The sequence below is a fragment of the Rhododendron vialii genome, chromosome 7a, assembly GCF_030253575.1.
Source record: "Rhododendron vialii isolate Sample 1 chromosome 7a, ASM3025357v1".
NCBI classification, from domain to species: Eukaryota; Viridiplantae; Streptophyta; class Magnoliopsida; order Ericales; family Ericaceae; genus Rhododendron; species Rhododendron vialii.
Genome location: NC_080563.1, coordinates 12,483,406 through 12,506,536, shown reverse-complemented (window position 1 = coordinate 12,506,536; position 23,131 = coordinate 12,483,406). Strand labels below are relative to the sequence as shown.

General features: G+C 37.3%; 2 protein-coding genes and 1 long non-coding RNA gene across 4 annotated transcripts; 2 read left to right on the top strand and 1 right to left on the bottom strand.

The window, feature by feature from the left end:
- Window positions 1–547: 547 nt before the first annotated feature.
- On the top strand, window positions 548–12,164 carry LOC131332726 (protein NRT1/ PTR FAMILY 6.3). Of its 2 annotated transcripts, none has more exons than XM_058367021.1 (5): window positions 548–787; window positions 1,177–1,354; window positions 1,428–1,467; window positions 5,866–6,422; window positions 11,115–12,164. In XM_058367021.1, exons 1-5 carry the CDS (start codon window positions 664–666, stop codon window positions 11,983–11,985), a joined length of 1,770 nt encoding a protein of 589 aa, XP_058223004.1. In that variant the 5' UTR covers window positions 548–663; the 3' UTR covers window positions 11,986–12,164. The 2 variants fall into 2 exon arrangements, with proteins under 2 accessions (XP_058223004.1, XP_058223005.1); XM_058367022.1 differs by having other exon boundaries at window positions 655–787; window positions 1,185–1,354; window positions 11,115–12,043.
- LOC131332727 (uncharacterized) lies at window positions 11,792–12,650 on the bottom strand. The gene is made up of 2 exons (XR_009201678.1): window positions 12,218–12,650; window positions 11,792–12,176 (listed from the first exon to the last, which is right to left on the bottom strand). It is a non-coding gene; the product is annotated as an uncharacterized LOC131332727 (long non-coding RNA).
- A 3,831-nt stretch (window positions 12,651–16,481) lies between these two features.
- On the top strand, window positions 16,482–21,530 carry LOC131333247 (protein NRT1/ PTR FAMILY 6.3-like). The gene is made up of 5 exons (XM_058367679.1): window positions 16,482–16,872; window positions 17,011–17,188; window positions 17,298–17,337; window positions 19,000–19,553; window positions 20,613–21,530. Exons 1-5 carry the CDS (start codon window positions 16,752–16,754, stop codon window positions 21,436–21,438), a joined length of 1,719 nt encoding a protein of 572 aa, XP_058223662.1. The 5' UTR covers window positions 16,482–16,751; the 3' UTR covers window positions 21,439–21,530.
- The last annotated feature ends 1,601 nt before the right edge of the window (window positions 21,531–23,131 follow it).

Sequence of the window (23,131 nt, the reverse complement as noted above, 5' to 3'; positions counted from 1 at the left end):
CTTGCTGCTTTGGTGATCATCAGGGGCGGAGCTATGTTGGGGCTTGGGGGCCCCCGGCTCCCCAAGCTCTCGAGTTTTAAAATTTTTATTTGTACATACTTGATTTTGAATATTATTAATAATTATTTGTGTATAGCTACTTATAATCTTATTTAATTTTGGTTTGAGTTTTTTAAAAAATGATTATTTTAACTTCTCATTTTTTAATTTTTTAATAAATAAAAAAATAAGCACGTAACCGTTAGAGGAGCCTAAAGAAAAAAAAACAAAATGTTTGGTATACTTTAATTACATTAGGCTAATGTCATATATTGGAAAGTAAAAACTTTATGATCTAATAGTATACGTTCTAATAAAAAAATGTATATGTCTATCATATCAGACCCCCCGATTCGACATCCTAACTTCACCACTAGTGATCATGTTTGAGTATCACATTTTGAACTATTCAAATATGGTCACCAAAGCATTGCACGTACGGTTGCTCCACGTCTCGGTTCCGATTCTCCCCACTATAAAAAGGAAGTGAACCCCTCTTTAGTCTTTCCTCTTATTTTTCCTCACTTTTGGCCTCCAAGTCCAAACTACCGTTCCTAAAGCATATCTGCCAAGTTCCAAAAGCACAAAGTCACACTGAAAAAAAGTCAAGAACGATCCAAACAAATGGCCCCGCTGGAGAAACAAGATGATCAGGCTAATATCCAGCTCCTTGATGCCTGGGACTTCAAAGGCCGTCCCGCCCTCAGATCCTCTACCGGTGGCTGGACCAGTGCCGCCATGATTCTAGGTCTCTCTCTCTCTCTCTCTCTCTCTCTCTCTCTTCTTTTTTTGTTTCTTTCACGTGCTCGGCATGAAGCCATTTGTTAGGTAGGGGAACAAACCGATATCCCGTGTGATTCTTTAAAGGAGTCCAACTGTTTAAGCTAAAATTAAACACTTGAAAAATGGTAGTGGTCAATATTGACATCTCTGACGCAAACAGTCAAAGATCATGTACCCGTGTTCGAGCTCCGGAAGCCTCCTCTCTGGAATAGAAAAGATAGTTCATTGCTGATATCTACTCCCTCCGTCCCCTTTTTGATAGTCTCCTGAACGAAAACGGCCATTCTCTAAAACAGGAAAAATATATTCTTGTAATTAATAGCAATTTTGTCCTTTTTTTGCTTGTAATATTAGGGGTGGAGGCATGTGAGAGATTGACGACGCTTGGTATCGCCGTTAACCTGGTGACGTACTTGACAAACTCTATGCATCTGGGGAATGCTACCTCCGCCAACGCTGTCACGAATTTCCTCGGCACCTCTTTCATGCTCTGTTTGCTTGGGGGCTTCGTCGCCGACACTTACCTCGGCAGGTAAATTTTGTAGCCAATTTCAATTAAGCCTTTTTTCCTTCCATAATTGAGTTGCGTTGGGTTTTTTTTGCAGGTATCTAACCATTGCTATATTTGCCGCCGTTCAAGCAACTGTAAGCATTTCGGCCACGGCCATTTGTTAGTGGTACTTATATAGCTTAGTATGAATGATGAATAATCACTTCTTATATTATCATTAATTTGGTTAAACTTATTTGACGTAAATGAGAATATTTTAAGCTCGCACGTTTAGTCAAAAAAATCACTTAATTAAAGAGTGCTTATGTAATAGGACTGTAGTAGTAATTTTGAGGCCATTCTTCTTCTTCTTCTTCCTTTTTTTTGTCATGAGGGAAGAAGATTTTATAAAAGAAGGGCTAGGGACGATAAGGGAAAATCGCCCCTCCAGTTCGTCGTTTCCGTATCCAATAGAAATTTTTTATTCAACATATAGGCTATCTTATTACAATTACGCTTGACATAAGAGAAAAAAATAAGAGAAGAACATGTTTTTTGAAGTTGCAAGTGGAAAACATGTTTGTCGAAAACGACTCTAATGCTTTGCATTTGAAGTACTCTAACGGTGCACTCAACTTTTCGAAATCTATTTTGACGATTAATACTACGGACTAAAGTCACTGCACATCGGATAGGAAGATAATTAGTATTATTTTTTTTTGGGGTCAAAAAACAGAAATTCAAGATAGGAAGATGATTTACTACACGTTATCATTGATGAGAATTGATGATTTTCTGTTCCTTCCAATCAAATTGTGCACTTGTGATCAACATGGCTAGTTCAAATAATTGAGGTTTGGGTATGATAGCTCCACAGTGGTGCCTGACAGGATTCTTATGGTAGTTTATTGATTGGCATGTTGACCGACAAAGGGTATGGTCGTTATATTATAAATGTGCTAAAATAGGGTATATATACCCCCACGAGAAAACTAAGAACACCGACCCAAGGGAGACCGACGGTGCGCCGGGTCCATTTCGGCCACTGGAAGATTGATTCAAGCCGTCTAAAAATTTTAAAAAACAGTTCAAATTAGCCGTCCGGTGGCCGGAGTGCACTCGGCTTGCCGTCGATAGCCAGTCGGTCTCCCCTTTGCTCGGTGTCCGTAGCATCCCTCTCATACCCCATATGTTTTCAATTGAGTTCGTCGAGCTCACGTAGCCATGATATGAGTTGCTTATTTTACAGAGTTTGCTACTCTTTTCGTCACCATTTTTTAGTCATAGTTAACACTTTTTTGTTATCCCAAAAATATTGTCTCGATCACTTTCAAACCAAAAGTCCATGCAATTATTGAAGGATAGAATGGAAAAATGTGAGTGATTAAACTTACAATAATTTTGTTTTTTTTGAGAGGCGGCTGTACATGTGATGTTGGATGGTCACATCGACACCCAAGGAAAAATAAGCTACTTAGAATACAGGTAAAAATTATTGCCTAGCATTTCCTTGAACACCTAACTCTAATATCAATGAACACCCAATTTTAATAGTCTTGAACATCTAATCCAAAAAAAATTAAACACTCAACTCAAAACCAATTGAAACACTCGGTCACAATCCAAAATCCAGTTACACATCAATTCAGGTAATTCATATTTGAACACCTAACAAATTATCTCAAATAAAGCTCACAATCATGATTAAAAAAAATTGGAAAAAAGAAGAAGAATCTATCGGTGTACATATTATGCTCTGCGTTCTCTCCCTATGCCTATTGTTGATAGTTTAAATGTGTTAATTTTGCATTCATGACAATAACTACTACACTTTTTTTTTTTCAACTTAGCTTATAAAATTACGAACATAGCTTAAAAAATATTCAACTATATTGCAAAATCCCGTTAACTTGAATAATATTTCTTCGAATTTAAGACTACAACAGACAATCTCATAATGTCATCATAAAATATAATAATATGTGCTACAATTTCTTTCAAAAGAATTTCAGTAGATTAATAATACGTCGGTTAAACGTTGACACAAAATATAAGAACTATTCTATGACAACTATAAAATCTTACTCCTTCCATTCTTGAAATACTATCTACTATGCAATACGAGAACTTTCAAAAAAATTGAATTATTGTTAACAAATATAGTGTCTATTTTTAAGTTATCATTTTGCATCGTAGTTAATTTTTGTAAGAATAAAGATTATGTTTTTGAATCGCGCTATTTTATAATATTATAATATATGAGATATTGTAAATGTATTATTGACTAATAGATTAGCTATTAGAGTTAAGGTAATTTTTGAACACCTTACTATAAATTCCTGAAGCCGCCACTGATTCTTTTATATAGTTGAAATATTCAAGAGGGACTAAAAAATGGGAATGGAAGGAGTATTAAATACTATATTTGTACCAAGTTTTTTTGTTTAGGAGCCTCTTCCTACATTCAAGTCCAGATCGAAATGCTACCTGCACAGGTAGTATGTGCACAGACTGTGCACGTACGGCTTCGTAAGGCCCACTACAGGGTCTCCACAAACGATACAAGCCATTCACTAGCTTTAAAATGATTTTCTAAGCTATCAAGCGAAAAATCATCTCAATCAGATGTCTCTAAATCCTTGATCCAATCGTCTAAATGTTTCTTCATATCTCAAAATCCTAAACTCTAAGAAAAAATTTGAAAAGATTAGATTAAGCATTTAGAGGCATCAGATTGATCTAATTTTTTACGTGATGACTTGAAAAATTATTTTAAAGATAATGGATGACTTGGATCGTTTGTGAAAATCCCGTAACGGACCCCACGAAGCCATACGTGCACGATCTGCGCACATGCTATCTGTGTGGGTAGCATTTTTGATTCAAAGTCTTTATTGAGCTTGGGGTGGAATCACGATCATTAGTTCATTACCACATATTCACTTTTGGTCTCCCGGCTACGCTAGCGTAAGAACTCTCCGTGCTCCACTCAAATTACTCGAAAATTAATACTACTACTAACCGGGATCGAGATAGATTTATCTCATTTGAAACCATTACGTCCATTCATTTTTTGAGTGGTAGTGAATATCGTCCAAATCAGCGGCCGTCGGTACCCTCAATTTAATGCTTTCCTATTATTACATGCACGTCAAAAGCTGATGTGAACGTTTAAAATTATGGATATGATGTTTTAGAATTCTCCGCCATGCACTATATATATATATATATAGCATAGTAGGGTTGACCTTTTTCCTCTTTCCAACATTTTATGCATTAGAAAGGATTGATGAAATTTAATGTCTCTTTCTTAACAATAAAAAAGAGTTTGAAGTCTCTTCATATATTCGAATCGAATCGCATACTTTATTTTAGAAGCCCCATGGTATGATTCGATGGGCTACATCTACACCACAAGAACCTTTCTACTAAAGATTATTTTACATTTTCTTGTCTCATGTAAATTTTTTTTTGTTTTTTTTGGTTGTCATAGACTTGGGCCCCATTTTTCCTAAACTACAACTTGTAGTCTATAACTTTTTTATTTTATTCTTTTTAATTTTTTTTTTGTGTTTGTTAGTTTTTGCGCCAAACTTTAATGCATTATTAGTTTTCTCGACGAGAGGAATCGAAAAAAGTAGAAATTATAATTTTCACCCAAATTTTTTAGAAACTATCTAAGAAAAAGCACCAAAAGTCAGGTTTTTTTGGCTTTTTCTTGGATTCTCGGGGGATTCCATCCACAAATGCAAAGTTTTATGATTGATTTTGTTTAAAGTTCTATTTCTCTCAGAGGGTATTTTAAAAAATACTTGAGTATAAGACAATTTTTTTTTTCAAATCCTCTTGACAATACAAACCAATAATATATAAAAGTTTGGCGCAAAACTAAAAAATGCGATTTTTTTAGTAAAGACAAAACAAAAAGTTGTAGTTTAAAACTTGTAGTTTAACGGAAGCGGGGCCTAGTCTTTATTTGGAACCCATGAGAAAAAAATGAAATAAAATTTCCCCCCATGGTTTGGTTTAGAAAGATAGTGAAGCTATGTTCTTGTAAACTTATTTCTTTATAAATTAGTTCAGTATTTTCTATTTTTGTAATTTTTTATTTAGCTTTTCGTCATAATTTTAAAAGCTAATCGTTCGAATCAAAAAAGTGTAAAAATATAGAACGATGTTGAGAAACATTAATATAAGACAATACTTTAGATAAATCAAACAACTGTTTGATACTAGTTTTTTCATCTTTATTAAACTTTAATTTACTTTTTAGACTTCTCTCGTCAAGATGGATAATGAGTCCAAAAAATATAACGCAAATCTAACAAAAATTCAAAAAAGATAAACAAAATACACAAATTAAAGAAAAAAATAAGTTCACAAGCACCCAGAGAAAAATAAAAATAAAAAATAATTTTTGAGTTCCTCTACATTTTTCTCACACATGTTTGCTTTTAAATTTTCATTTCATTTCTTTTCATTTTTGCGAGTTCAAAAAACACATTTACTGTTCGTTTATTTTCTAAAATTACTGTTGCCTGGGTAAATATCAGGGTGTGACAATCCTAACCATCTCCACCGCAATCCCAACCCTCCGACCACCCAAATGCACCGCCGCCAGCCCCCACTGCGTGCCCGCCACCGCCGCCCAACTACTGGCCCTGTACACCGCCCTCTACCTCACCGCACTCGGCACCGGCGGCCTCAAATCCAGCGTCTCCGGCCTCGGCTCCGACCAATTCGACGACGCAGACAAGCGAGAGCGGCGCCAGATGACCAGGTTCTTCAACTGGTTCTTCTTCTTCATCAGCATCGGCTCGCTCGGCGCCGTCACGATCCTCGTGTACATTCAGGATAACTTGGGGAGGCCGTGGGGGTACGGCATCTGTGCGTGCGCCATCGCGATTGGCCTGGTCGTATTCTTATCCGGTACGAAGCGGTACAGGTTTAAGAAGCTTGTGGGGAGCCCGTTGACTCAGATCACGGTGGTGTTTGTCGCTGCGTGGAGGAATAGGCGGGCGGAGCTGCCGGAGGATTCGTCGTTGCTTTTTGACGGTCGAGAGTATGGGGAGAAGAAGAAGCAGGAATTGCCTCATACCAAGCAATTTCGGTTAGTTTTCTATTAACTTCTGTTTAGCTTTTTTGTTTTTTTCCCTCTTTAGCAAAGAGGAAGAATCCTTCTTAGGTTTTATGTTCGCTATCAACTCTTTTGTAGCTAGTTCCTGGGGAGTTTTGCTGCGGTTTTTATTGGGCTTGCCGTGAGTGGACGATGGGATTGACTATAAGATTAGTCGAAGTGTGCGTAAACTGACCCAAACACTTAGTTTTTTTTTTTTTTTATATATAGAAAAAGTAGGAAGAATGTCATTGCTAATTTGCTAGGGTTTTTGGTCCGTCAAAATAAAATTTTATTTGTGCTAAGATAAAGGAATTTATTAAGGTCGATAATTTTGCCACTCTATTTTTTTTGTCAGTGTATTTTTGCACAAAAAATACTTGCATGTGAGTGACGTTAACAAAAAAGGAGTGACAAAATCATTTCCCTTTTATTAATCTTTAGATATAGTCGTACAAAGAAAGATTCAAAGGATCTAGGGCATAACGGCATCACAACCGACATCTAGCATCCTAACAAGGTTCAATTAATTACGAGTATATTGTGAAGAAAAATTGGACTCAAAATCACCGAGATGCTCAGTTTAGGTTTAGTACCTTCTATTTATGTATGCGAAGGAAAAGATAAAAAATAAAATAACGGATCACATACAGATATTGGGCGTACCTATAGTTGTACCATTTTTTGATAAAACAAGTGTGCAGATCACCTTACGCCATTTCAAAGTAATTGTACCTTGGACGGCTAGATCAATTACATAAAACAGCGAAAAAAATTGGATTACATGACTAAATAGTGGTGGGATAAAGGGAATTTTGACTCCAAATTAAGAATCTTGCGGTTACAAAGTGGGGTACATCGTGCTTTATCATATGAAAATGATCCTGTAGCTCACTACTTATGTTTGATTGGGATTAGGAAACTAAGGAAAGAAACGGTTTAAGGATTTTTGGTCTTGGGATATCCAATTCTAGAACATATATTGGCTCTTATCACATGAGAGAGGATCTTGTTCAAATCCAGGGGGAGTACAAAGTACTCCATCTTATACTCTAGATTAAATATGGCCGTTGGTTGGTATCAAAATCAGAAATATAATGTTGTGAGTTTCAAAAGTTTGCTGTTTGCTGTTGTCATTTGGACGGTATTACATAACCCAACGTGACTATTTGCATATCACGGGAAAGATGGTATTATGTATCACCCGAATCAAGTGCGTGATGTCACTATTTGGGTTACTTTATGTGATTGCATGAGAAAAAACATATAAGTTACAATCTCAACCAAAACAAACACCGTATCTCTTATCCCTCTTATTTTAATGTCCCCAAAAATTCTATATGCCATCAATATACTAAAGGATTGAATATCTCATTGAGTATCTCTGAATGAACAAACAGTCCCAAAAGACATAAATCCCGCAATCCAAAAGTAAATGCTAGCTGCAGCCAGTGGGTGTGGGAAGGTGAAGAAGGTGAAGACATATTATCAACGTGGGTGGGCCAACTTTTTTTGGTAGGTAGGTAGCAGTCAACTAATTAGTGACTAGCATACAGTCAGATCCTCTGGTGCTTTGTCTTGAATTCTGTGAATATGGGTTTTGTCAATTGAGGGATGCTCCATTCAGATGCAAGTTAGGCTCATGAATACTTGCCGGCTCTCATTGCTAGCAGCTATGGTCACAATTGAAACAAAATTATAGGATGGGGCAAAAATAAAATGCAGATCACCTACCTGGGGTTAAGGCCTTTGCCACTTCACCTCCTTTGACTTTTGGAAATCTCACCGACATACCTCCTAGTGATTTTGGACTAAAGTGCTACTTAGCTTTTCCAGCCAACCCTTCATCTTCATCTTCTTTAAAATCATGTGGACGCCCAACCCTAAAATTGCAGAACCCACTTTGGGCAGCATCAGCACCATATTTACTACATACGCCCCCTTTACCATTGACCCATATCCACCTTCTTCCCCACCCCAGCTTGTATGCCCCTTCTATGTTATGCGAAATTAACAAAAAAACGAAAGATGAATGGAAATTTTGTCCAATGATTTGGCCGTTGCTGTAAAATCTTGATATCCTAGGAAGGAATTAGTGAAGGTGGATTAGGCATCCCACAAATAGAAAGAAGAAAAGAAGGATGCTAGATATTCCGCAAAATCTCAGATTTGAAATTATGTTTTGACGATGACAAAATATGTTTTCAAATTCCCTTTCCGAGCAAAAAAACTCACCCAATTAATTCCTCTAAATCAAAACCAATAACATATTTACCACCAACTACCTCAACAATCCAACACCCTTATTGACTCCACATCTTTTGATTTGTTGCAAGTAGCAGTAGTGAGGTGTTGATTGGTGTTTAAGGTATATGTATATCAGGATTCTAATCTTCGATTGCTTACAGGGATAAAGGGATGGTATTACAATGATTATTAGGATGATTTCATAGATCTAGCATCCAAACCACAGCATTTGGTTGCAAATCGTGTCCTGCAACATCTTTTATTGGCTCTAAACCAATCCCTTTTTGGGGACATCAATGACAAGAAGGTTAAGATATGTATATGTAGTAGATGAGAGATAAAGAAAGCATAGAAAGAGGAAAGAGGAGGTATTATAGTCCTTTTACAGCTTCCATTAATGGTGTTAACCGTTAATGGAACCATGAGGAGGTGGTTATTTCCAAAAGCCAGGGAGGTGAGGTGCCAAAGGCCTTAGCTGCAGGGAGGTAATTTTCATTTTGCCCTGCAGGATAATAGACATGTCCTATATGGCTATATGTCGTGTCATGTGGGTTTTCATAGGAAAACAGAGATGTCATGTGTCTCGTCTTTGCAACTATGCCTTCTATCGGCTAAGGAGATATCATATGTCATGTGGGTTTTCACTGGAAAAAACTATAGGAAAATAGAGATGTCATATGGTTCTTTTGCAACTGTGCCTTTTATGGGATAGGGAGATGGGGATCCACTTTTGAAGAATTACTTTACCAAAGGCTGTTTTGTATCACTAAGATATTTGTCAAATTTTATGGCATAATGAGTCTCAGTGTAGTGCATACTTTTGGGTAGTTCTTTAATTGGATGGAATCAAATGACAAGAGTTACTTTTATTTAGCGTAGCAATAAGAAAGTACGCGCAAAAGCTACAAAACCCCGAAAAGAGGAATTCAAAGAAAGAAGGGAAAATAACTCTGGAGGTGGGGCACATACCTAAATAAAAGGTAAGAAGGGAAAATAACTCTGGAGGTGGGGAACATACCTAAATAAAAGGTAAACCATCTCTGAAATAAAACTGTACCTAGCCAGAGTAAGCAACGTGATAAGCTGGACGGAATGACAACCAAATTACGCGTTACAGTAGGGAAATGATAATGACATACGGAGTATATCACAGTCAAGTGTTAACACGTTGGAGAACGGCGATGAAAAACTAATTGACATGTATTACCTCTGGAAAATGTCATCTTGTGGAACTTCTAATGGTGAAAATAACTCTACAACATAGTTTAGCAACTGCCCTAGTACAATCCCCATTTTTAGCATTCCTATTATTCCAAAGTAATTTGTTTCCCATGAATGATTTCTTCTTCTTACTGTATCTATGCATTGATGGATGTGGAATCTCGAGTGGCTTATTTATTTTCAGAATCTCAATATTGATTCCCTTGTTCTTATTTTCTTAACTTTTTTTTTTTGCTGTAAAGGATGGAATTGGTGCTTGGATCTGACTATAGCATTATGAAATGAAACATCAACTATGGTACACAAACGGTATAGTCTACCAAAAGTAGAACATTGTCAATTAACATCAAAAGTAGTTCCATTTAGCCTCTAGCTCCATGGTTTAATACTAGTTAAGAAAAAGTGTCCTCTTTAAGTGAAAGCTGAACTCAAATCCATATTACACAACCATGGTACATAAATGGGTGATGAAGTTTTAATCTATTCAATCAATTGGATCCAAACATATCAAAGATCACGAGCCATTGAGCCAATCAATCAACAAATTGGCCTTCCCAGGCCCCCCCTTGTCTTTTGCACTCACTTCCTTTGGAAATTCTTGATGGGCCGGGCCAAATGCACTCACTATTTAGGGACAGACACGGAGGAGGATACAAAACACCGTTTGTGTAGAGCACGCATCAATATCTTTCGTTACACTTGACTACTTTCAACATAGTTCATTCACTCCACCCTATGTTGCGCTTTCTTCACTTTCAATCTCCTTGGCCACTACTTAGCTACTGGAGTATGTGGATATTTGCAGGCTCCTATTTACACGAACCTAGCCAAGTACACGAACGACCATCATGTGTCTACAAACTCAAAGAATACACAATTACCTAAATCAAGTTTACTCATCAACACTTCCACCTCCCCATAACAACAAAAATCACATACCAATATCATCCACATAACATGAGATCCTTTGTCCAAAAAGTCTCTGGCCATCACATATGCTTGAGATATTGAGATCCTTTTTCTAAAAATGTCTCAACCTTTTGTTTTTATGCACTCCCGGCTCCTCAACCGTGTCTTGAGATCTGTGTGTTTTGATATTTCTACTGCCTCGTGCAATTAGAAGTGCATTGAGATACGGGACGTGCATATGTGGATCAATCACTTGGATGAACATGCACGTATGATTTTCATTCTCTTGGTGTTTTTCTTTATCTGCAGTTTCTTGGATAAAGCGGCTACCTTGGATCCTAAAATGTCTAGTGAAACCACGGTGTTGAACAAATGGTGCACATCAACTTTAACAGATGTGGAGGAAGTAAAGTTGGTGATCAGAATGTTACCCATTTGGGCCACCACAATCATGTTCTGGACAATATATGCCCAGATGACTACATTTTCAGTCTCCCAAGCCACCACAATGAACCGCCACCTTGGCAAATCGTTTAAAATTCCGGCTGCTTCTCTCACCGCTTTCTTCGTCGGCAGCATTCTATTAACCGTGCCAGTCTACGACCGGATTGTTGTGCCGATAGCAAGAAAATTGCTTAGAAACCCCCAAGGTCTCACCCCATTGCAACGCATTGGCGTTGGTCTAGTCTTCTCAATATTCGCCATGGTGGCAGCCGCTCTCACCGAAATCAAGAGGTTGCATGTGGCACGATCACATGGCTTGACAAACGATCCGACAACTGTGGTTCCGCTGACGGTGTTTTGGTTGATTCCACAATTCTTCTTTGTGGGGTCCGGCGAGGCGTTTATTTATATTGGCCAGCTAGATTTTTTCCTGAGGGAGTGTCCCAAGGGCATGAAGACCATGAGCACAGGGCTATTTTTGAGCACCCTTTCATTAGGGTTTTTCCTTAGCTCTATTTTGGTTTCCATTGTGCACGCAGTAACTGGGGATAGAAGGCCATGGCTAGCTGATAATCTCAACCAAGGGAGGCTCTACAATTTCTATTGGCTTTTGGCAATTCTAAGCGTTTTGAACTTTTTCTTGTTTTTGGTTGGTGCCAAGTGGTATGTGTACAAGGACTCGAGGCTTGCTGAGGAGGGTGAGTTGGAGGAAGCAGAGCCTAATTGTCATGCATAAGTGTGTTAGATATTTGTATCTATTTGTAAACTTACTATTGGAATGCTTTTATGCCTTAGATGTAAGAGCAACAACACCAGCATAGGTAAAAGGAGGATTTCGGTGAAGTAACGAAGCAAAACACAGAAAATCAAGCTGCAGCAGATTAGGTAAAAACAAAATATTATTGTTTCTCTCTCTCTCCTCCTCCCCTCTCTCTCTCTCTCTCTCTCTCTCTCTCTCTCTCTCATACTGCTCTTGCTAGGAAGTTCTTCACCTTCTCTCTTCCATCTGCTGGTCCACTTCCGTCCTTGGTGGGTTTGATGTTTGATTGTTGGCTTCAATTTGAGGTTTGATTGTGGGTTTTGATTGTTGGGTTCAATTTGTGGGTTTTGATTTGTGGGTTTTTTTGGTGGTTTTGGAGAGAGAGATTTGTAGGTTTTTCCGTTTCAATAGTGGCCTGTGATCCAAAATGATAAAAATAAAAAGATAAGGAAAAAGAGTGAGAAAATGTGTATTTTATTCGGTGTTTAGTAAATAGATAATGTTGATGTAGTTGTGAAAGAAAGAGTTGATAGATAAATTAGAATTGTGAAATATTCACAAGATAGCTTAGCTACCCTCTGGTGTACTTGCTCTAAAGGTTGTTTCCTTTTCTCTGATGAAGGGCCCGAAACTTGCTTACTCCAAAGTAGGCCTGTTAATGGGCCAGACCCGACGGATCCGGATCCGAGATAAGACTCAAATTCGATCCGAATCTGATAAAACTCGAATCCGATAGTGGTAATTCGGATCCGATCCAAAAACTTTTTTACTTCAAAAATTTTAGAAAAAAAAATACAATTTTTTTCAAAAAAAAATATTTTCCAAAAAAAATTTAAAATAAAAAGTAAAAAATAAAAATACAACTTCTGAAACATTTTTTTTCAAAATAAAAAATTTACTGTTTTTTAAAAAAATGTAAAAAAATTAAAAAAAATAAAGTTCGGATTCGGATCGATAACGGATTTAATCTGATCCATATTTGGATTACCGGATCCGGAATGGATTTTTCGGATCGAATCCGGTTCATTGACAGGCCTACCCCAAAGCAAAATAAGTACCCAATTACGGAGTAATGTGTTCAAAGGCAGTTTGCTGGTATCAACAGCGTTTTGTACTGCATTTTTCCAGATGCTTTGGATTGAAATTATCAGCACCTCCTCCATGAGTCACCATTCTCCTTAATGGTTGCGCTAGAGATAGAATCTGCCCCTGTAGAGCTGTATTTCCTTTCGTTCCATCGCCTCTTTCTTGCTAATAAACCTATAACCCTAGGTTAGGAAAATTATATATCCTGCAGTATCAAGCACAATTAACTTGGAGGATCCGAAACTTGAGGAAATTGCTCATAAGTCTCTTCAAAGATAGTGAATAGCACAATTAGTCCAGTAAAATCATATTTTACCAATGAAGCACAGTTGACGAATAAAGATGCGTTTGTTATCATCAAAATCTAAAACGTTGGGGCTAACGACGTGGACTATTGCTACTTTTTAAAATGTGCAAAAATTCCTCACACCAATCAACATCTATCTATATATCTAAACTCCTTATTGTCCAAATCAGCGGCCGTCGGTACCCTCAATTTAATGCTTTCCTATTACATGCACGTCAAAAGCTAATGTGAACGAGTGAACGTTTAAAATTATGGATATGATGTTTTAGAATTCTCCGCCGTGCACTATCTATATATAGCATAGTAGGGTTAACCTTTTTCCTTTTTCCAACATTTTATGCATTAGAAAGGATTGATGAAATTTAATACGTCCCTTTCTTAACAATAAAAAAGAGTTTGAAGTCTCTTCATAGATTCGAATCGAATCGCATACTTTATTTAAGAAGCCCCATGGTATGATTTGATGGGCTACATCTACACCACAAGAACCTTTCCACTAAAGATTATTTTACATTTTCTTGTCTCATGTAATTTTTTTTTGTTTTTTTTGGTTGTCATAGACTTGGGGCCCCATTTTTCCTAAACTACAACTTGTAGTCTATAACTTTTTTATTTTATTCTTTTTAATTTTTTTTTTGTGTTTGTTAGTTTTTGTGCCAAACTTTAATGCATTATTAGTTTTCTCGATGAGAGGAATCGAAAAAAGTAGAAATTATAATTTTTCACCCACATTTTTTAGAAACTATCTAAGAAAAAGCACCAAAAGTCAGGGGTTTTTTTGGCTTTTTCTTGGATTCTCGGGGGATTCCATCCACAAATGCAAAGTTTTATGGTTGATTTTGTTTAAAGTTCTATTTCTCTCATAGGGTATTTTAAAAAATACTTGAGTATAAGACATAATTTTTTTTTTCAAATCCTCTTGACAATAAAAACCAATAATATATAAAAGTTTGGCGCAAAACTAAAAAATGCGATTTTTTTAGTAGGGACAAAACAAAAAGTTGTAATTTAAAACTTGTAGTTTAACGGAAACGGGGCCTAGTCTTTGTTTGGAACCCATGAGAAAAAAATGAAATAAAATTTCCCCCCTTGGTTTGGTTTAGAAAGATAGTGAAGCTATGTTCTTGTAAACTTATTTCTTTATAAATTATTTCAGTATTTTATATTTTTGTAATTTTTTTTTTAGCTTTTCGTCATAATTTTAAAAGTTAATCGTTCGAATCAGAAAAGTGTAAAAATATAGAACGATGTTGAGAAACGTTAATATAAGACAATACCTTAGATAAAGAAGATACTTGTTTGATAGTTTTTTCATCTTTATTAAACTTTTTTTTTACTTTTTAGACTTCTCTCGTCGAGACGGATAATTAGTCCAAAAAAATAAAACAAAAATTTAACAAAAATTCAAAAAAGATAAACAAAACACACAAATTAAAGAAAAAAATAAGTTTACAAGGACCCAGGGAAAAATAAAAATAAAAAATAATTTTTGAGTTCCTTTACATTTTTCTTACACTTGTTTGCTTTTAATCATTTTCATTTCATTTCTTTTCATTTTTGCGAGTTCAAAAAACACACTTACTGTCGTTTATTTTCTAAAATTACTGTTGCCTGGGTAAATATCAGGGTGTAACAATCCTAACCATCTCCACCGCAATCCCAACCCTCCGACCACCCATATGCACCGCCGCCAGCCCCCACTGCGTGCCCGCCACCACCGCCCAACTACTGGCCCTCCATAAAATTCTTCTCACCTTTTGTCAAAAGAAGAAGAAGAAGAAGATATGTTAAAACGCGAAAACTATCTCCTGTTGTTTGGTTTAATTAGCAGATATACTAACATAATATAACTTCAAAAAGAAAAAAAAGATTTGCATCCACGTCACAACTGGTAAAGGCATTAATCAACTCTTCTACATGGAGATATCGTGCCATCACAATATTTTCTAAAATAATGCTCAATATCAAATCTTGTCACCTTTTTTTTTTTTTCAATTAATTGTTTGATTTTGAAGGCTGAAAAGGTCCAATATCAGTAGTGGTTAATTTTGTTATAAAATCCTACCACTAATTAATAACATAGCTAATATATACTATATAGAAGATAAGATTATATATTGACCATGACGGAAAACTATTGCCGAGTTTTAACAATTTTGAACTATTACCATTTCGATTATTTGACAATGCCTCACTAATGCGTGTGGGCTCCACATGTACGTGAGGAGTTGTATTTGATGTTGTATTTGGATGATTGTATATGTAGTATGATTGAACAAAAAAGAAGAAGAACGGAATGATTATGGCTGTATTAATTATACGTTTGCAAAATGACCAAAGCATAGTAGCACGGAGTATCAAATTACAAAATGGTTTGCTAAAGAAGGGGGGGCAAAAATGGAGAATTTGAAATTGTCTTTTTCTTTTTTTTTGAAAAATGGGTGACCAAGAACAAAAGGAATAGTGGTAGCTCTAGAAACTTTTATACGAGTATTCTCATAAAGAGCTTCAATTTTTCCGATGCTATCGACAAACGTAATAAGAATATTCTAGTAAAATACAGTATCGCTAGTTTTTTATGACCACACTCTTTTTTTTGTGCTATTGTGATGTAAATTTACAAAAGTAACCTTTCCCTTGGATATTCTTTCACACTTTGAAGGGCAACAATGTAAATTCAAATCATAAAAAGACAAAAAAGTAGTGTGGTCATAAAAAAAGAAAAGTGTGAAAATCACTATCCCATAATATCTGAATGGAAAATTTATTGCTCTACTAATTCGTTTTTAGATGTAGTTTACTGGTTTTGTATCTCTTTCCTCACTACCCTTCAAACCATTATTATGATAGCACTGAGGTCACTAACTTCCAGGGTTGATAAACGAGACGAACGAGTTGAGCAGGTAGTTGATCAAGTTTGGTTTGAAAATTTAACGAGCTTCAAAAATCTGCTCGATCGAGTTTAGCTTGTTTAATTATGAGACATGTCGATCTGAAGTAGTAGCTTGTATTTTTTTTTATATATAACAATTCTAACAAGCAACGTAGTAACTTGTTTAAGCTTGGTTTGTCATTTTAACGAGTTTTTAAAAATTGTTGAAGCTTGTTTTGTTTATGAAAACAAATCAATCTTGAACAAACTTTTAACGAACGAACGCAAACTCAGACTCGAATAGCTTGGTTCGTTTAGCAGCCCTACCGGCTTCCGAATCTCGGGTTATAAAAGGAACTCCTCCCTATCTCTCTTCTATCACTGTCGTCCAAACTAACATTACTGAATTAGGCATTTGCAGAATATCGAAAGCTAGCACCCATCACACACTGGAAAACAAAAGCTACAAATTAACAAATGGCACTGCCTGTGACTTGTGATGAAGCTAAGTCGACCCTTCCAGATGCTTGGGACTTCAAAGATCGTCCTGCCATCAGATGCTCCACTGGTGGCTGGACGAGTGCTGCCATGATTCTAGGTCTCTCTCTCTCTCTCTCTCTCTCTCTCTCTCTCTCTCTCTCCACACCCACCGCACCCCTCCTTCACTGTTTTGTTACTATTGATTGTCCTTTTGAAAGCTTAACAGAAGATTTAATTTTAATTATTGCGTTATCAGGGGTAGAGGCGTGTGAAAGATTAACAACGCTTGGTATCGCCTTCAACTTGGTTACATACTTGACAGAAACCATGCATCTAGGGAGGGTCACCTCCGCCAACATTGTCACCAATGTTTTTGGCACCTCTTTCATCCTCAGTTTGCCTGCGGGTTTCATCGCCGACGCTTACCTTGGCAGGTACGTACGGAGTAATTTTTTAGTAATTGCCAGGTGATCAATTTCCCAAACCTTATGTTGGTTTTGAACCTTAAATATTATTTCTGTTGCTTGTTCATGAATTGTGCAGGCATCTAACTATCACAATCTTTACCGCCATTCAAGCAGCTGTAAGCGTATATATATCCGGCATGCATGCCTTTGGAAAATTCTAGAACCGCCAATGCAAATTTCTTATTAATTGTACGTCTTCTGAGATTATCATCTGGAGTAGAGCGCGATCGATCACATAATTTAATTTTGTGATACACATACAAATTATACAATGAAAGAATTGTATATCTCCGTATGTTAGTGCATGGAAGAGAAGCCCAAAAACACCATCACTTTACAAACAGAACTACTAAAACTTAACTACTCGTAAGTAAGGTTATGACATCAATATTTTTGCCAAATTCCTATTATAGATCAATCATGTTTGTGTTTCATTTCTACTGCAATGCGTCGGTTCATTTGCAATCTCTTTATGTACTGATTTTAGGGAAAGACTACAATACACACTTCTTATTTGGGTGTGTATCATATGCACTCCCCAAAATGTTATAAATTGTAGAGAAAATGTTACGAATCATATTACTAAAAAAGTTATGAATCGTATAAAGGTTACGAGATGCACCAAAATGTTATGAATCATAATGAAAATGTTACGAATCGTACTGCTGAAAAGTTATGAATTCTAGAACAAAAGTTAAGAAATACGTTAAAATGTTTTGAATGAACCATAAAATAGATGCATATAGTACACATTTTTAAGAGGTGTGTATTATAGACTTTCCCCTGATTTTAACGGTCGAGACCGTTCACTTTTTAAATCCCGTTGAGAATATCTGTCATTTCAGAAGTGATGCATGTTGATCGTATAATTCCAGATGTACTTTCTAAACAGGTGTATACTGGAAATTAAATATATATTGCAACACTGAAACTGTAAAACTTTATTAGGGATTCTTAGAGTTCCAAGATGGGTGTGATTCGTGTGAAACAGTCTTCAGTAAATAAGTCTCTACGTGATAGCTAGTTAGGGCCTGTCTGAGAAATTTTTTGATTCCATTGTTAATTTGATACTCCAGTACTATAGTTTTGTTTAGTCTATGTTGGGTTAATTTGTGGACTGGTTTGGTTTCGTGTAATTCGTTGGAATTGTATATATACCAAGGAAATGCCCTTAGGATCAGTTTTGTATTATGTCCCATTTTGAAAAAAATAACATATTAAACGGGACATTAAGGACTATATTTTCAACATGGCCTAAATAGAGAACGATCACAAACTCATAAATGATCTAATCTATACTACATACGGAGTATATACAAATATAGTTAAGCTCAAAAGTTTCAAAACCCTCAATTTTAATTTTTGTTATTGAGAGAGTGCGCATTGGGAGGGGAAAATTTTGGGTGTTCTTGAGACAGCCCAAAGGAGTTATTGTGTGATATCCTACAATTTTTTTTTTCTACATTGGAGAATTAATTTGAAGTAATTTAATTTACACATTAAAATTTTCTTTCATAGAAATAAAGGAGATATAAGTCTTCCTTACAAAAGCGGGAACAATGTTTTGGTTCCAACTTGCATGGTTCAATCAATCTATTTTGAAAAACATAACTAGAACGTGGGTTGGATGAAAGCGGAAAAAAACAAAAAATGGGAAAAAAATTCATGTGAATTCTTTTTTTATTGTCCCGTGCATTGAACAAATAGAACACTAAGTATCTTCTTGGGAGATGATTATGGTTACAAGCTTTCATTTTTTTTTTTTTTATCGGTTATAGGGGGTAACAATGTTAACCATCTCCGCCGTCGTCCCAAACCTCCGACCACCCAAATTCACCGCCACCAGCCCCGACTACGTCCCCGCCAGTGGGGCCCAACTAATTGTCCTCTACATCGCCCTCTACGTCTACGCACTAGGCACCGGCGGCCTCAAATCGAGCGTCTCCGGCTTCGGCTCCGACCAATTCGACGACACGGACAAACAAGAGGGACACCAAATGAACAAATTCTTCAACTGGTTCTTCTTCTTCACCAGCATCGGGTCCCTCGGCGCCGCTACAATACTGATTTACATTGAGGATGATTTTGGCTGGCCGTGGGGGTACGGAATCTGTTCTTGTGCAGTTGTGATCGGCTTGGCTGTGTTTTTATCGGGTACGAAGCGGTACAGGTTTAAGAAACTTGCGGGGAGTCCGTTGACTCAGATTGCGGCGGTGTTTGTCGCTGCGTGGAGGAATAGGAGGGCGGAGCTGCCGGAGGATTCATCGATGCTTTATGACGGCAGAGAGTTTGAGAAGGAGAAGCAGGAATTGCCTCATACCAAGCAATTTCGGTAAGTTTGCAATTCAAAATTTTTGTGTTTGATGACGTGGCTAGAGTTAGGTTTTTTTTTTTTAAAGCAAAAGACGATTTTATTGACGAATTAAAAGGGACAAGAACACGATAGCATCAAAATGACAGAAAAGCATCCCAATTATGTTGACACTCTAACTCCACCACAATCATATGTCATTCAAGTCCTCAGAAGATACAAGGTTGATCAAGAATCAACCAAACAAATACGAAAAGCTAGTAACAACTCAGCCACAATCATGTGCCATTCAAGTCTTTGCGAAGATGCAAGGTTGATCAGGAATCAACTTAACAGAACCAATATGAAAAGCTAGTAACAAAACAACTGCCCATAATACACGAATTAAGTTTGATACTTGAAAAATCTAACACCCAAGACAGTCACATGGATTGGCATCAACAAGTCAGAGAATGCAGCTAGCCTCAGATGTTGCAGCAAATTCGGAGTTATTGAAACTGAAGTACTGGATTGCCTCCACAAAGTTTGCAGCAGCAACAGAAATAAGTGGAAAAAAAATCACATGCCACTGACAGTGTAATAGAGCTCCTCCTTATTTACAGCAGAAATGCAATTGCATGACCCTCCACATTTGCATCAGTAAAAGAGTGTTCAGCAATTGCAGGAGTGAGGCTATTGAAGCAATTGCAGAATATAAGCAGTAAGTAGCAGACGTCGAGCAAACCACCACATTCATTTGTAGCAACAAAACATGCAGCAGGTGCCAATAAGGCTTAAGAAACTAAAGCATATCACAATACAAACACCCTGTTAAATGGTGAACCTCCTTTGTAATAATGGTGTAGGAAACCAGTGAACAACGTTATTAGTTAGAAGCCACGACAGCCAAATTATTTGAGACAGTAGTGATTAGTTGGAAGTCACGAGCTAGCCAGTTTGTATACCTACCAGTATTATTGTCAACTGTTGTCTTGTGCACTCACATCTAATGCACTTCCAATAGCATCGTTTACTGGTCTCATTTTGGTGGGGCATTGTTGGATCTCCTCACTCTCTTGCTTGTTTTAAAAATTTCTGCAGTTTCTTGGACAAAGCTGCCATCAAGGACCCTAGTAGAACAAATATGGTGACTAAATGGAGCATATCAACTTTAACACATGTGGAGGAAGTAAAGTTGGTACTTAGAATGCTACCCATTTGGGCCACCACAGTGATGTTCTGGACAATCTATGTCCAAATGAGCACATTCTCCGTCTCCCAAGCAGCCACCATGAACCGCCACATTGGAAAATCGTTTAAAATTCCCGCAGCTTCTCTCAATGTTTTCTCCGTCGGCAGCAATCTATTGACCGCTCCGTTCTACGATTGGATTGTTGTGCCTATAACAAGAAAATTACTCAAGAACCCCCAAGGTCTCACCCCATTACAACGCATAGGCACTGGTCTACTCCTCTCAATATTCGCGATCGTGGCCGCTGCTCTCACCGAAATAAAGCGTTTACACGTGGCACGATCACATGGCTTGACAAGTGATCCGACCGTTGTTCCACTAAGTGTGTTTTGGTTGATCCCGCAGTTCTTTTTGGTTGGCTCCGGCCAGTCGTTTATTTACATTGGCCATTTGGATTTTTCCCAGAGGGAGTGCCCCAAAGGCATGAAGGCTATGAGCACAGGGCTATTTTTGAGCACCATTTCATCGGGGTTTTTCGCCAGCTCTATATTGGTTATTATAGTGGACAAGGTGACTGGGGATAGAAAGCCATGGCTATCTGGTAATATCAACAAAGGGAAGCTCTACAATTTCTATTGGCTTCTAGCTGTTCTGAGTGGTTTAAACTTTTTCTTGTTTTTGGTTTGTGCCAAATGGTACGTGTACAAGGAGAAGAGGCTTGCCGAGGAGGATTGAATTGGAGGAAGAAGAGCATATATATATATATATAAAACTGCACTGTATATGAGTGACGTGTGTAAACTTACTTTTGGAAGACTTTTTATGCTTATTAGTTGTGAGGCTGTATCCTTTTTTATGTACAGAATGATCCGAAAGGGCCAAGAATTTGGGAGCGAAAGTGGAAACAGTTTGGGTCCTAGATGCTAACCTTTGGTCACCTTTTAGTCAATTTATTCAGAAACTCTTAGTCAAAGTGAACTAAAGGGTCGACAACATTGAGTACGTAGATGAAGAATTCGGATCTATTTTGTCCACCGGTAGTCAGGCACGTAGTCGAGAACTACCACGGGACTTCCAGCCAGTATCTTTGACTACAGGTTCCGCAGTGTATTTGGGGACCGGTTGATCAGCCGTTAGTCCGGTGCATCTACCGGTCCGATTACCAGTAGTCGCAGTAAGTTTTAGTATGTAAAGTGTGTTTTTACGGTTTCATTTTTTTTTTGGCAAAGTTCATTTTCACCCCCTATGATTATCGTCATGTGCACATACTCCCATTATGATTCAAAACTGACAACATTATCTACCTGTGGTTTTGAAAATGTGCGGATAGACCCACTGCCGTCATGCTTTTCATCCATATTAATAGAAGTGTATCTCACACACCTCTAGAATGTAATCTGAGTTGTTCATAATGTATTAAATAAAGAATAGAGTATCTCTATCATAATTTTGAATACCGTTTCGGACAGGGTACCGGTTTTCCTACTGGTACGGTACGTACCGGTACCGGTCACGTACCGGGTACCGTTTCGGATTTACCGCAACTACAATATATATAATAATTATATATAATTATAATTCAAAAAAATCCCCCATACCATGAAATTCATCATAAAATATCTATATTAAGACAACAAAATTCACCATTTGGAGTCCAAAATCAAACATTGCGATAAATAACCCAGTGATCTAATTTTCAAGAGGAAAGGGTATCTAGACCAGTGCTGGGGGGAGTCTTTCAGAGAAAATTAGCGCTAGACAATTCAATTCAATGTGGTAGATTTTTTGAAAAGGGCGAGATTTTGGATGCCCTAAAGCAATGTAGCAACCTCAAGGCTCCGGGTCCTGATGGGTTTAATTTTTTCTTTGTTAAGAAAGGTTGGGAATTCATGAAGGGTTTGGTTATGCAATTCTTCTCTGATTTCCATGCTAATGGCAAACTCGCAAAAGGGATCAATTCAACTTTTGTATCTTTCATTCCTAAGGTCGATTGTCCAGTATCTTTTAAAGAATATAGGCCCATTAGCATGGTGGGGTGAGTCTATAAGGTGTTATCTAAAGTCTTGGCTAACAGGCTTAAAACTCACTTACCAACTATAATTGGGGAGTCTCAAGCAGCTTTCATTGGGGGCAAACAGATTTTGGATGGTGTGCTTATTGCGAACGAGGTCATCCATAGCTGGAAAAATAGATCTCAAGGGGGTCTTATTCTTAAATTTGATTTTGAAAGAGCTTATGATTGTGTCAATTGAGGATTTCTTTTAGACCTTGCAAAAATAGGATTTGGGGAAAAATGGTGTGGTTGGATGAAGGAGTGTGTGGCTTCAGTCTCCATGTCAGTGTTGATCAATGGCTCTGCGTCAAGAGAATTTCATATTCAAAAAGGTCTTCGTCAAGGGGATCCGCTATCCCCTTTTATTTTCATCAT